This window comes from Sinohyriopsis cumingii, chromosome 8 (assembly GCF_028554795.1).
Source record: "Sinohyriopsis cumingii isolate HCF-2022 chromosome 8, ASM2855479v2, whole genome shotgun sequence".
NCBI classification, from domain to species: Eukaryota; Metazoa; Mollusca; class Bivalvia; order Unionida; family Unionidae; genus Sinohyriopsis; species Sinohyriopsis cumingii.
Genome location: NC_142968.1, coordinates 14,085,111 through 14,100,860, shown reverse-complemented (window position 1 = coordinate 14,100,860; position 15,750 = coordinate 14,085,111). Strand labels below are relative to the sequence as shown.

General features: G+C 34.9%; 1 protein-coding gene across 1 annotated transcript in view; it reads left to right on the top strand.

Moving 5' to 3' along the window:
* LOC149793010 (CTD small phosphatase-like protein 2) overlaps positions 1 to 15,750 on the top strand; it is a 76,045-nt gene that overhangs the window by 25,968 nt on the left and 34,327 nt on the right. The window contains exons 4-7 of the mRNA XM_089966886.1: positions 1,591 to 1,713; positions 3,611 to 3,724; positions 8,530 to 8,791; positions 13,919 to 14,030. Of these exons, the coding sequence (XP_089823012.1) occupies positions 1,591 to 1,713; positions 3,611 to 3,724; positions 8,530 to 8,791; positions 13,919 to 14,030 (611 nt within the window). The remainder of the gene's footprint in view (positions 1 to 1,590; positions 1,714 to 3,610; positions 3,725 to 8,529; positions 8,792 to 13,918; positions 14,031 to 15,750) is intronic.

Here is a 15,750-nt window from a genome sequence, read left to right as displayed (position 1 = left end):
ATTATTAAGACTTGGCAACCTAAACTTTGAAATGGCTACTACAGTTTTTAAAAAGGTTGTACTAGGACTCTTAGGCTTGACAGGTACTTGGAATGTTGCTATGCACAGTGTTTATTTTGTGGTTTTGTATTTAGATCAGATCTATTTCACTGATTAGTTTTTATCTTGCACAGCCTGTGACCTATATATTAATGTATTGTTTAATTTTATTTTTAAATCACCCTTATATGTAATAAGGGACAGTATATAGTTATGGCCTTGTTCTGCCATCAGTAAATATTTTAGTTTTTATAGCATAATGCTCTAACCATTGAAGGTATTTCCAACTTAATTTGGTACATGTGTCAAGCAGATCGCATAGAGGCGACTTTTCATGCATAGACTTTTCTGCATTTAATATTTTTTATATTACTCTGGAAACCAAGTGTAGTTTAAGTATATAAATTGTCACTGCTCAACAATAGGGTACTAGCATAAGTAGTATAAACTTTAAGAGTTCTGGACCATAGGGTACATTTATTGTATTCACACATCCTCCAGTTTGTTTGTTCCCTCTGCTAGTTGTAAAACAAAAGGCGTCAAGGAAATAAAAAAGGACATAAAAAATCAATATAATATACGCATTTCATTCATCAATTTATAATTTATAACCTGATTGCCACCAGGCAGTCTCAAACTCTGTCAGCTTGCTGAAGTTTTTAATCAAACAGTAGGCTCTTTAGTAACATAGTCGTGGTATTTGCTTGGCAAGTCTATGTTTTCAAGCAACGTAGTTCACTGTGTTTGATAATCTCAATAATTCAATAAATTTGGGAGTTACATCTAATAAAACATATATACAAGAGTTCTTCTTTTTTATTTTGGTCATTTTTGGTCAGTTTGTTTTAGAGATATTAGAAGTTGACATTGCAAATATTGGATGCAAATGACTTAATTTTTTTACTGAAATGGACTCTTCTAGAAACCAGAAAGACCACTCCAGTGGCCTAGTGGTTAGAGCATCTGCCTCGGATGCGGGAGGTCATGGGTTTGATCCCAGGCCGAGTCATACCAGAGACTTACAAAAATGGTACTAACAGCTTCCTCACTTGGTGCTCAGCATTAAGAGGTTAGTGTTAGGACTGGTCGGTCTGGTGTCAATCAGGATAATGTGACAGTGTGGGGCATGATGCTACATGTCTATGGCATGATGTCCCAGTGCTAGACATCACTATAAACTGTCACATTGCGGGCATCGTAGCGATATGACTGAAAAAGTGTTAAAGCTGCGTTAAAAATCCGAATCACACACACTAGAAACCAGAGAAGGACAGTGAGCAGTCTGCTTGTTTATTTTTTAGAGCTTCAGATTGTTTTGTAATGCCAGTAAGTTGATTGTTTAAGGGACCCCCTGGCAACAGCCATGTTACAAATTATAAATGAAGTGACTAAGTTTAGTGCATTTTTTATATCCTTGATGCTTTTCATTTTTTTTAACATAGTAGGTAGGTACAATTACATTGGTAGGGTGTGCAAATACTATAGTACGAGACTTTATATAAGTGGGTACCTGGGGAATATGTCATCTCAAGATGGCTCTTGTTTCCCCAGGCCAGAAGAAGCATCCATTTACGTCGGTGAAGGAGAATACACATAATCCTGGCAGCCCACCAAGGATGTCCACCACCCTGTTCTCTCCGGTGTACCAGTACTATGGACAACAGAATGGGATTGGTATGTTTTATATCCCAGCACAAGTATTCTTAGGTGTGTCATCTTTTCTGATTAAATTTGGAAATCTGGATTCAAAATTTTGGTTCATGCATAATGCATTGCAGAAAGCAAGGGAATAGAACTTGTATAACTTACGTCACAAGTTAAACACCTCATATCACTTAAAAAGTCGCAAAGATTTTCAAAGCAGTTGGCATATGCAACCTCAAAAGAACTCAAAATAGAAATACATGAAAAAAAATTTGGGTCCGTGTGACTTAGACTGATGTTTTACTGTACCTGAATAACCTTCTCTTTCTGTTGAACCTTTGCTCAAAATGGTGACTTGAAAGATTGTTCTGTAGCATGAAAAATAAAATAAAATGTTTGGTCTTTGTTTTTGAATGAGTTTTATCTTTGGAAAAAAACACGTTTAGTGTTCTGGTAAAATTTCATCCCCATTTTATCCATGTATGCTTTGATGTGTGCAGATGTTTGCCGGAGCTCAACAAATTAGCTCAGCCATATGGGTAAAACGTGAGGGTTCAGAGGCTTTTGCTCTGGCAACAATTCCACACTGCAAAATGTGTAAGATTTTTGTTCAATTTTGATCATTTACTAAGTAAATAAATTATGGAGCAGTATGGGTTTAAAATTCACTTGCCCAAGTTCATATGGTAAATGAAAATTTTCAGCAATCAAATGGATTTTTGGATCACTCATCTGAGTGCTAATTTAAGGATGACCAGTGTTTCTCATTAATGTTCTGTCAAGAATAATACCAACTCTGCTTATTGAAAGTCCATAATTTCACTGGAAGTTTGTTTACTGTTTGTTTTGATCAAGTTATTACAAGTGGGTTTTTTTTCTGTCTCGTTTGTACTAATAAACATTTACAAGAGGGGGATCAGACTAGTCATTAGAAGAGTCACATGATAAGTTATAAAAAAATAAACTTTTGCATGATGAATTTATGTTGTTAGCCTCATCAACTTTTTATATTGTTGTAATTTTAAAAAAAGCAACATTTTGTTTGATCAAATTAAGTTTCTTAGCCTCATTAGATTTTATATTTCCGTTAAAAAAATAACCTTTTACATGATCAGACATTGTTAGTGTCATCAAATTTATGTTGTTAGTCTCATCAGCTTTATATTTTTGTCGTAGCTTGTTGAGTATGAGTTTATTCTTGGCAAATAAAGAATGTCCTAGATATGTTAAGTGGAGTTTTGGAGATTTCTCAACCCTGAACAACAACAACAACCAAACAGATTATTCCAAATGCGTGTACAGACATACACTGTAATCAAGCAGTACATGGAAGTTCTGCAGTTTGAGTATGACAGAGTTTAAAATACCTACATATTAAAAATCAGATATATCAACTGATTAAACTTTCATGTGCATCTGATGAAAGAACTTGATGATAAATCACCAGATAAAACCTTTGACATTTTGGGGCAGTTCATATTTTTTTAAAATTGGACCATATACTTTAGGTTTTTTTAGGTTTTGTATCATTCTTTTAATTTATGTACATGTTAAAGAATTTTAATATCATTATTTTATTATGTGTACATTGTTTTGGAAAGGTTTCTCTTCCTAAAATTTTTTGTAGTTCTTTTTATATTTTTTACAATTTTATTTTTAATTAACATTATGTATCTATTATTGTGTTGTGGTGCTGATTGAATTTGCATCTAATTCATAGTGCAATGTGGCAGAATTACATTCAACAAAATAAGTCAATTCTTTACCATCAATTTATACATAAATTAATCCAGCCAGTTTTATGTCAATCAAATACATAGAATACCTTGAAAGTCTCAAAATTCAACTACATAAATATACCCTTTCGAATTTATCAGAAAAGTATGTTTTGAATATCGGACCTAATGCCTAAATTGTGTTTTAACAGAAGGGGGAGAGGAGGAAGAGAAAGGCTGTGAACTTGAAGAGATGGCTCGGAACCTTGACCTTGACCTGGCTGTCCAATGTACAGAACAGGATGATTCCTCGGACAGCACTTCCAGTGAGTTGAAATTGACTTGATCTGTTATTATTGATGACTATATCAAAATGTGGTCAAGCCTGTTTAAAACAGCGACCTTGAAGAAGTGAGAAAAATTTCCTTTAAAGCAGATAACCAATAAATCCGGAATTAAAAATTCCAGAACTGTACCTTAGATTTATATTTTGTTTTTGAAAAGACAAACAAAAATGGCTCACAAAATGCTTTATTTTTTGTGAATGTTTGTATGAATATAGGCAAATACTGCATTGGTTTTAAAATATGAAGTAGGGATAATCTACACTTGAAAAGTAGAAGTGGAGTTGTAGTGAATGGATATATCCAAAGCTTTTAGAAGTGGAGTTGTAGTGATGTTTATATCCAAAGCATTTAGAAGTGGAGTTGTAGTGATGAATATATCCAAAGCATTTAGAAGTGGAGTTGTAGTGAATGAATATATCCAAAGCATTTAGAAGTGGAGTTGTAGTGATGTTTATATCCAAAGCATTTAGAAGTGGAGTTGTAGTGATGAATATATCCAAAGCATTTAGAAGTGGAGTTGTAGTGATGTTTATATCCAAAGCATTTAGAAGTGGAGTTGTAGTGAATGAATATATCCAAAGCATTTAGAAGTGGAGTTGTAGTGATGTTTATATCCAAAGCATTTAGAAGTGGAGTTGTAGTGATGAATATATCCAAAGCATTTAGAAGTGGAGTTGTAGTGAATGAATATATCCAAAGCATTTAGAAGTGGAGTTGTAGTGATGTTTATATCCAGAGCATTTAGAAGTGGAGTTGTAGTGATGAATATATCCAAAGCATTTAGAAGTGGAGTTGTAGTGATGAATATATCCAAAGCTTTTAGAAGTGGAGTTGTAGTGATGAATATATCCAAAGCTTTTAGAAGTGGAGTTGTAGTGATGAATATATCCAAAGCATTTAGAAGTGGAGTTGTAGTGATGTTTATATCCAAAGCTTTTAGAAGTGGAGTTGTAGTGATGTTTATATCCAAAGCATTTAGAAGTGGAGTTGTATTTATGAATATATACAAAGCTTTTAGAAGTGGAGTTGTAGTGATGGATATATCCAAAGCATTTAGAAGTGGAGTTGTAGTGATGAATATATCCAAAGCATTTAGAAGTGGAGTTGTAGTGATGAATATATCCAAAGCGTTTAGAAGTGGAGTTGTAGTGATGGATATATCCAAAGCATTTAGAAGTGGAGTTGTATTTATGGATATATTCAAAGCATTTAGAAGTGGAGTTGTAGTGATGAATATATCCAAAGCATTTAGAAGTGGAGTTGTAGTGAATGGATATATCCAAAGCTTTTAGAAGTGGAGTTGTAGTGAATGGATATATCCAAAGCATTTAGAAGTGGAGTTGTAGTGATGGATATATCCAAAGCGTTTAGAAGTGGAGTTGTATTTATGGATATGCAAAACATTTAGAAGTGGAGTTGTAGTGATGGATATATCCGAAGCATTTAGAAGTGGAGTTGTAGTGAATGGATATATCCAAAGCTTTTAGAAGTGGAGTTGTAGTGATGTTTATATCCAAAGCATTTAGAAGTGGAGTTGTATTTATGAATATATACAAAGCTTTTAGAAGTGGAGTTGTAGTGATGGATATATCCAAAGCATTTAGAAGTGGAGTTGTATTTATGGATATATCCAAAGCATTTAGAAGTGGAGTTGTAGTGATGGATATATCCAAAGCTTTTAGAAGTGGACTTGTTGTGATGGATATATCCAAAGCATTTAGAAGTGGAGTTGTATTTATGGATATATTCAAAGCATTTAGAAGTGGAGTTGTAGTGATGAATATATCCAAAGCATTTAGAAGTGGAGTTGTAGTGATGAATATATCCAAAGCTTTTAGAAGTGGAGTTGTAGTGATGGATATATCCAAAGCATTTAGAAGTGGAGTTGTATTTATGGATATATTCAAAGCATTTAGAAGTGGAGTTGTAGTGATGAATATATCCAAAGCATTTAGAAGTGGAGTTGTAGTGAATGGATATATCCAAAGCTTTTAGAAGTGGAGTTGTAGTGAATGGATATATCCAAAGCATTTAGAAGTGGAGTTGTATTTATGGATATATCCAAAGCGTTTAGAAGTGGAGTTGTATTTATGGATATATCCAAAGCATTTAGAAGTGGAGTTGTAGTGATGGATATATCCAAAGCTTTTAGAAGTGGAGTTGTAGTGATGGATATATCCAAAGCATTTAGAAGTGGAGTTGTATTTATGGATATATTCAAAGCATTTAGAAGTGGAGTTGTAGTGATGAATATATCCAAAGCATTTAGAAGTGGAGTTGTAGTGATGAATATATCCAAAGCTTTTAGAAGTGGAGTTGTAGTGATGGATATATCCAAAGCATTTAGAAGTGGAGTTGTATTATGGATATATTCAAAGCATTTAGAAGTGGAGTTGTAGTGATGAATATATCCAAAGCATTTAGAAGTGGAGTTGTAGTGAATGGATATATCCAAAGCTTTTAGAAGTGGAGTTGTAGTGATGGATATATCCAAAGCATTTAGAAGTGGAGTTGTAGTGATGAATATATCCAAAGCATTTAGAAGTGGAGTTGTAGTGATGAATATATCCAAAGCTTTTAGAAGTGGAGTTGTAGTGATGGATATATCCAAAGCATTTAGAAGTGGAGTTGTATTTATGGATATATTCAAAGCATTTAGAAGTGGAGTTGTAGTGATGAATATATCCAAAGCTTTTAGAAGTGTTGTAGTGAATGGATATATCCAAAGCATTTAGAAGTGGAGTTGTAGTGATGGATATATCCAAAGCGTTTAGAAGTGGAGTTGTATTTATGGATATGCAAAACATTTAGAAGTGGAGTTGTAGTGATGGATATATCCAAAGCATTTGGAAGTGGAGTTGTAGTGATGTCGTTTCCCAAAACCAATCTTAAATATGATCATAGTAGTAGGGGTGGGAAGCATTTTGGAGACGTTTATTGCACCATGCAGATTGGTGTGAAGAACAACCCATCTTATCTGTATTTTGAATCCTGACATGGGCTGCCACTATTGTATCATAAGTATAGTTTGTTTCCGTGTAACTTAATTTAAGCAAAAATATTCAGAGCATTTGCTCTAGCTTTCCTAAAATCTTTGAAGTGATTTCAACTGTTGGAAATTTCCCCTCTTTCTTTCTCTCTACAATATTTATTATGGTCATACAAAATGTTCATAAAGTTTCAGGTGGCTTACATTTACTTATTTTTTTTATCAATACAGTTTAGGTTGTCACGGTAGAGTTGTACAGTTTAGGTTGTCACGGTAGAGTTGTACAGTTTAGGTTGTCACGGTGGAGTTGTACAGTTTAGGTTGTCACGGTAGAGTTGTACAGTTTAGGTTGTCACGGTAGAGGTGAACAGTTTAGGTTGTCATGGTAGAGTTGAACAGTTTAGGTTGTCATGGTAGAGTTGTACAGTTTAGGTTGTCATGGTAGAGTTTTATAATTTAGGTTGTCATGGTAGAGTTGATACGATTTAGGTTGTCAAAGTGGAGTTTTGGTCTTTCTAATGTCCAATTCATTGGTGATGTGACAGGTGACATACACCTGGCATAAAAATTTGAGTCGGCATCAATTTTGGCTGAGAAAAAGAGTTACTATGTGATTCTAATAATCAAATACAGAAAGAAAGAAGAAAATTTGTAATTAAATGAAATTAATGAATTACACACTTATTTTCACCTAATTTTCTAAGATAAATTCTCATTCTTTCTCTCCTTTATCCAAAGTGGTATTTTCCTGTACTTTTGTACACACATTCTAAAAAGATGAAGAAGTGGAGGAAGAGGGAGTGGTTTATAATTACAATTTAGATGTAGGGTGGAGGTTTGGAGTTTGTAATGCCTGATTCGTTAATGAAGTGAAACTTTTTTTGCACTGGTCTAATAACAAACCAAGTCAGTACTGTATTGCACTTGCTGAGGATGGTCTCCCTGAGAAATGTGCAAGAGAACTGGATGTTGATAGGAAGGCTGTGTTTTTTCTGAGTGTAGTAAGAGGCATTTCTAAACAAGCAGTTTGCATGACCAGCCAGCTACACTGACAAAAGGTAGTTTTGTGATTGGTGCAAACATTAATGCTAAGTTTATGTATTTTGTTTATTTTTCAGAAATAATAACTTGTGCACTCGTAACTTTAGTGATAAATTCAGGGGGACAAACTTCAAAAAGTACATCACAGAGACTTAACATTATTTGTTAGATTAGGGTTAGGGTTTATGATCATGTAGGGACTGAGAAAAGAAGACTTGGCATTCTTGTGTATTCTTTTTGTCATGCTTGTAGCAATTTTAACAGCAGTTCTAACGCATTAATGGCTATATCACACTGAGGATATGGGAGCAAAGTGCCTTTCACAACGATGCACTGAGGCAGCCAACTCGAGCTGGCCTATGAGAGTCTGAAGGATAGAAAGGGTACGATACCAGTAAGTGAACAAATGGACTTGTGGTCGTTACTTTAATAGAAATGCTTGTAATGATGTTTTGTCTGTAATTTTATTTAACATCCTTCATTTTAGTAACATATGTTATGTGTGGCTTAATAGTAGCATGTATTGGAATCAAATGGCAACATTTCATTTCAATCTATTTTAACAGAACACATGATGCACTCTATCTGATAGGGTACAGCTACACCAACTCTATGTATATTTTGCCCTTGGGTAATTTTCTACAATAGAATCTCATTATTGTGTGCAAAATTTAATTAGCTTAAAATATTTTCATTTACAGTATCTGATTGTTTATGACAGGAGTCGTACTCAAAGATCTTATGTTTTTCTTAGCGAAAGAGAACCATGAACCATTGGAGTTAACACGCGTGGATTTTTCTAATGGTTCAGGAGACCAAGAAGTACTTGTTCAAATGGATCAGGAGAACAACAACACCCTGTACAAGTGCAACTCTGCGGAGATTCAGTGTGAGATGGAGGTGGCTGATTGTGAGGCGACACTTACCATCCAAGGGGAGGAGATGGAAGAAGATGAAGAGGAGGAAGGGGCACATTATGAACAGGGTGGAGACTGGGAGCAGGAACCCTTTGATCCGTAAGTTTTGTCTTAGATGTCAAGACAGAGGCATAGGCTTCACTTTTCAGGCAGCATCACAGTTGTCATCAATAATGCTAAAGTTCCTTACTGAAGTTTTGAAAAGTCACTGTTGTTTAATTTATTTTCATGGATAGAATCTTTAGCTGGATTGGGCTTGTTGATTGATGATCAATGTCCACAAGTACATTTGTCCATCTGCCAACAGTATGATGTCACAAGCATAGACCAAGTGGAATTGGGACTAGTGGAAGAGACAAAAGACTCATTATGAAAAAATCTATTTATAAATTACCCCCCTCCACCCATGACTACAGTTTCTGACATCTAGCTTCACAATCATGATAATTTGTCAGGAATCTAACTTTGATCTAGTACTTATTTTAACCTGGATAAGCACATTTCATTATTGGCCAATGCATCCACTAGATATTGCAACTTGAATAAATGTAAAAAAGAAAAACAAAGTCCATGTCAAATATATGCCTCCATAAGGTAATTAATTTTCTGTTATTGGCCAATGCATCCACTAGATATTGCAACTTGAATAAACGGAAAAAAAGAATGACGTATTAAGACGTTTTCCATGTGTGATTGCTGAATTGAATGATTCTTACAACAAAATGGCTGAACATTGCCCATTCTAAAATGTAATATATAAATGTTCTAGTCACATAAAAAGTGATTACAGGGTCCGTAGCAGACCTTGAAAAGCCTTGATAAATGAATTTGTCCCTCAAGGCCTTGAAAACACCTTGAAATTTTAAAATATTGTCTGGGTACCTTGAAAAGCCTTGATTTTTTTTTTTTTTTGAAACCTAAAGGAATTAAAAAAATAGTTATCATGGTTCATATTTAAATAAAAAAAAGAAAAAAAATGTAAAAAGCCCAAAACAAAACAATTGCTAAGTTTGTGCTGGAATGGAAATTTCCACATCTGGCCACTGCGAAGTCGTACAGTTTGAATTTTGCGATTGTGCGAATCATGTATACATTTTGAAATGTCTGGCTGCCGATTCCAACTTTGGTGGCTAGCTGAAGAAAAATATAAAGTTTGGATGATGAGAGCTATGCAAATTATGCCAGAAGGATATTGATTTTGCATGCAGTGGGAGAGATTGCCTTTCGGTAACATGTAGCTGGGGAAAAAAAACACCTATTACAGCTAAAATGGCAAAACACGAAGCTTTCAGCATGAAATCATTTTTCACGAAAGGGGTATGTCAGTGAATACAGATTCAAGTTTTAAAATAGAAACTGTGTAAAGTCTTAATTATGAAATTTGTTCGATCCAGTTCTGTTTTTGGATTGAGTGGAAATAGGACAGAAAATAAGTGCAATGAACACAATAAATCTAAAAATATAGAATAGAGCTAAGCTGAGAGAAATATTAATATGAAACTAACACACCAACCGTCATGATTTTGGCTTGAATTTCAGAACTCTCGATAGCAATTCACGCTGCATGCAAAAAATCACAATTTCACGATTTCTCGATTAGCTTAAATCATGAATGAAATAAATTGTATCCCATTAAGTGCTAGTCAAAATAGCATCATTGGTCACTGATACCCCTAATGGTTTTGTATTGCGAGTCATGATGTTAGAACTATATCCAGTTATTACAGTTTGCCCTGTAACAAACATTGGAAAGGATATAATCTATATTTAGAACAGATCTTTTACAAATACTCGTGAAGAAAACTGGGGCCCAACTGATTTTTTTTAAATGGCACACGTATTTACTCGTATCAACTGTAATTATTTTTTTAAACAAACACAAAATGAAGACAGCTTTTTCGAGTGTAGGAATTTTTGAGATATTGAAAGATTAACATGCATCATAATTTGCTTGAGTTCATATTTTTCCGCGCATGCGCAGACATCACAAATCGTTAATCGTTCGACATTTCATCTTGTGGATTAGTACCATTACATGATTAAGCTACACGACAGATAAAATGTTTTCACCTCCACGGAAAAAGATAATAGATTCAAGTACACCAAAAATTGGCCTTGCATTCAAGCATCAAACGTATGCCATGAATTTTAGAATTGGGAATTTGCATATTGGCTCATATCGTTGCTTACAATTTACCTGTCATACATGTACTATATAATGATATTATTATATAGTACATGTATAACAGAGAAATTGTAAGCAACGATACAAGCCCCAGTGAACATGTGGCAGAATGATGTGAAAAAACACACATTTTGCAAAAAGCACATAGATATTGGAAAAATGAAAAGCACCCAGCAGATTTTGGCTTTGGAGTACTTTAAGCCACCTACTCAAGTCCTGCAAGCTACCAAAGCTGAAGCATTGTTTGTAAGTTTTCTTGGTAAACATAACCTGCCTTTCTCAGTTGAGATCAGCACTGTGACAGTGAAAGAATATTTCCTATTGTAAGGAAAAAAAGGACAAACTTTAGTGCCTCCTTGGGTGCTGAAAATTTGCAACAGTTTTAGTCCCCAAGATTGAACAGCAGGCAAGAAGCCTGAACTGTTTTGAAAACAAATTTACTATTATCTGATTGAGGAAGTTCAAGTCTGCCACAGCATCATATCATGACAAATAGCATGTAGTTAGTGTATGTCAGTAAATTTGGCTGCAGATAAATTTGTACTTGTAAATAATAGTTTTTGGTTTGGGATTTTCATTTAACGCAGTACTGACCGTCATTTCATCTGACCGTCAAAGTAGATGGAGCTAGTGACGTGGTATGATTGTTCGCTAGTTGTGTTCAAAATTTGCTAATTTTTATCCCTCTTTTCACTAATTGCGAGTCTGGAGGGTTGGCAGCTCTGTACGAAATCGTTTAAAATATCCATACACTGTTTTTATGTAAGTGATAACATAAATAAAACAAATATCTTTGTTTCTTTTGTTTGTTTTATGGGGATGGTTGAAAAAGAAAAGCAGTACTGAAATAGACCTACATGTAAGACCTCTACGTTGATATTTATGTTTCAGGTGTCAGGGTCTTACTGCCTAACTAACAGCACTGTTTAGCGTGTTTTTATGTCGACTAACATCGTAACAAAATTCATATTTTCATGAATATCTCACACAACTGGCAGCTAAAATAATGTTTTTCTACTAAGTAAAGTCCTAATATTTTAGTCAGACATAACTTACTCTGATGTGATTTCTCTAATAAATTCAAATTCTCACAAAAGAAATTGACCTGTTATCAAGTTTTGTTAGTCTACATTTCAGTTGGCTGGAAAGCGATGAAAACGGAATGCCGAAAATGGGTTAAGTTGAAATATTATTCTTTAACGAAACGAATAAAAAATATATTATGCCCATTGGGACTGTTGCAACATTTCGTTTAATTCAAGAAACATATCCCCCACATGAACCTACTTGAACTTGAACATACTTCGGCATACCTCAACTACTGTCGCATTTCAACAAGTTCAAATGTATGTCAACGGAACATGAAAATATATCCATCTGCTAGTGCTGGATTTTGATTCCACCAGGATAAAAGCAGCACAGTAAGTATATTAATTACATATCAATTTGTGGAAGAGTGTTGATATGGGCTGCCAAGTGTGTGAGATATTCGTGAAACTTTGATTACTCACTACACAAGCCCGTTATTTGGGTAGTAAGACATAGCACTAAAACAAAAATAACGTGCTATGTCTCACATTGTCGGACTAGTACTGAAAAAGACATCGAGACCATGACAGCTACTGCTGATGTCTATGCATTGGAAGCAGAGACTCATAGAAAATTTACTTTATCACGACATCAAGTAGTTTGAGGAAAAGTGTTAAGGACAAAATCGCTGAACTTGGAGCTCTTGAAAAACAGATTGATGATAAGCTACAGTAACTGAAAAATTCACTCTAAAATATTTTGGATTTTGTAAATAGTGTATCATAGACAGAGTAAAATGAACTTTGTTCAGTGACTGTATATTATTTTAATGTCCAGATGTAAGATGTTTAGTTGTTGTTGGTGTTGTTCTAGGGTTTAGAGCCATTTTTCAGCACAAGATACGCTATACACGGCGGCCAGTATAACTGGTAGAGGAAGAACCCTGGAAAACCCAGGGAAGAACCACCGACCCATGAGAAGTTAGTGGCAGGCTTTCCCACGTACCCACGCTCGCCAAGCCTTGGACTCGAAAGGATGTTTAGTAATGGGAATGATATCAATGAAAAAAATGTATGGAAATGGCAGTGGCTGGAGCAAAATTTAGTTGGTCAGTTTATAAGAAAACTGAATGCTAGAGGACTGGCATTTTGTGACCTCTGCTCTACATCAGTCACGGTGGGAAGATTTTGGAATGGCACCTACAAAAGAAGCTGCATATGGAAAAATTGAAGCTCAGAAGGCATCTGGAAAAGTGCAGTTAATTACTATAAGAAGATTTCTTGCGCGAGAGAACAGATGTAGCCGTCAGAATATGCGCACTGCAAGTCGCCAATACAAGCACAAGCTTGAAAGGAAAAAACGGCACTCATTGAGAAGGAAAAGCGATTGCACATTGAGCCAAAAAAGTCAGTCAAAAAGGAAGGCTAAACAAATCTTTGCCAAAGCCACAAAAAGAGCTCGACTGGGATATCAACAGGTTGTGTCCATTGGAGAAAAAGACAAGTAAATGTATGAGATTATTTGTGTATAGTTGATGTAATAGGGTGTTTATTTTACAGATTTGTAATGAAAAGAGAGAAGTATAATATATTTGCTGCAAAAATTGAGAAATTATTTTGACTTAATTATGATGTGAACACTGACATGCACAAGAAATAACTTAAGCACCAATAGTATTAGAGAACAAATTCGTGTGACAGTAAATATTGTGAAATTATTCAAGGCAAGTTGAAATTTTTGGCAAGTTTGTTATTTGTTTAAATGATCATTTTGTTATATATTATGATCATAAGTTGCACCAGGAGCAGTTTTTTATGATTGTAAAATGCATTTTTGGTCGTGGACCCCTGGATCGGGGGTGCTGCCCCTTCAGACCCTTTTGGGAGAGGACCTCCCCACTTTTTCAAATTTTCAGCTTTTTTGGGGGAATACCAAAATCATGTCTGTTATGTTAAGTAGAAAAAGCTGGTTTTTTATGAAAGAAATAGTAATAATGAACAATCTTATTTCAGGTATGCATTTATCAAGAATCTGCCACCACTTACAGATGAAATAAGGGCCAGGATACCAGCACTCCCTCTCAAAACCAGAAGTACCCCAGAATTTTCCTTAGTACTAGACTTGGTGAGTTAATGTTACAACCTAAACTTTAAAATGTCTATTTTAAAGCTATCTTGTTAATGCCTCCATTGGATGCATCTTAATTAATTGGGCCTTGTCCTTCAATCCAGCTAGCCATCCCAGTAATGAGGATACAAATGAATGGCACACTGGAAGAAGTAATGCAAACAAGACTGTGGTTTCTGTTAATCAGGCTCATTAAAAAAAACTATAAACCATGAACATAAAGAATGTACAAAATTCAAAGTGGGGTATGGATGATACATACAAGAGATGAAATAAACCTTTTAAGAGAGATAAGCAGGAGCCCTTTGAAATGCCTGTGATCATGTAATAGACATTTCAAGCATGAGGGAGTCTATCCTGAAGTTGCATGCAGAATGTGAAGAGCATAAAATACATCTTCTTTAGATTTGAGGTAATATTTCCGCTTTCAAAAAAAAATGTCCTTAAAAACTTCTTGACTTTTTGTACCCACGATCAACTTGAGTTTTTGTACCCATGGTAAACATGACCCAAGAATGAAAATTTATTTTCAGCTTCTTCACAAGTAGTAGCTCTACCAGATTTGATCAGACTTTGTTGGAATGTTTCTTTGTTTTTTTTTTACCACCAGCACTGTCAAATATTGTCTGCAGCAAGTCCCCTTGCATTGGTATAGCTTCTACAGCCTCCAAATGGAAAACCTATTGTAAACCTTTCATCTGCATTAGCTGAGCTAACTTTGATCAGGCTTGGCTGGAATGTTTCTATCAAAATTGTCTTTACTTTGGCTCTTCTAACAGCTTGAGAAAGGTGGCAAACCTGTTTTTCACTGCATTTCTAAGAAAAAGCTGAGTATGTTTCAGGCAGTGTTGGTAGGAGTGTTTCTTATAACATGTTCTGTCAAAAACATTTCCAATGTGGCACCTACTGGTAATGATATGGCTTCCATAGCAAGCATGGAGAATTTTTTATCTTCCCAAGTACAACCTGGCCATTTTTGATCATACTTGATTTGTCTTAGAATATACTCTGTCAAAGTGGAGTCCCTGGTGATTTATTTTCCTAGAATTGATGTGGCTTCCATGTCAGGCATTTAAAAAACCTTTATTGATGCTTGCCCCCCATCAAGTATGTGTAATTGTTACTGTTAATTTTTGTTTTACAAATATGCTTGAATTTTCTGTCTATACCATAGTAAATGTAATAGGTGGAATCCTAGTGTTAAAACTCTCACATTTATATATACAATCTAGTCCCACCAAAGTTATTGAGAGAACAAAAATAAAGCTAAACATGTCAGATACCAGCAGTTTCCTCCAAAATAGCTGGAAATTATCGAAAGATGGGTCTCTTTCAACCCACATTATTTCTTTTGCCTTTTGGACCAATGTATGCCTGGTGAGTAATATCAGCCCCCCCTCCCCCCCCCCCCCATTGAAGCACTTGTTTTAAACTAATTCCATATTTTGCAGATCAAAGCATCATGCCTTCGATCTGCTGGTGCATTATGTGAGAACCTATCTAGGTCAGAGAAGTTTCCATATGGACTCGACATATAATTTGTGTATATTATTTTTTAACAAAATTTTCTTTCATATTATTTAAAAGGGAAGATCCAAAACAGATGATCTGCCAGTTACACATACTATGAATCCTATAACCTATAAACATTTTATTGAGCTGGTTCATTTTCAGTAGGGAATAAAGACCCTAAATTCCTGCATTCAATCCTATTAAT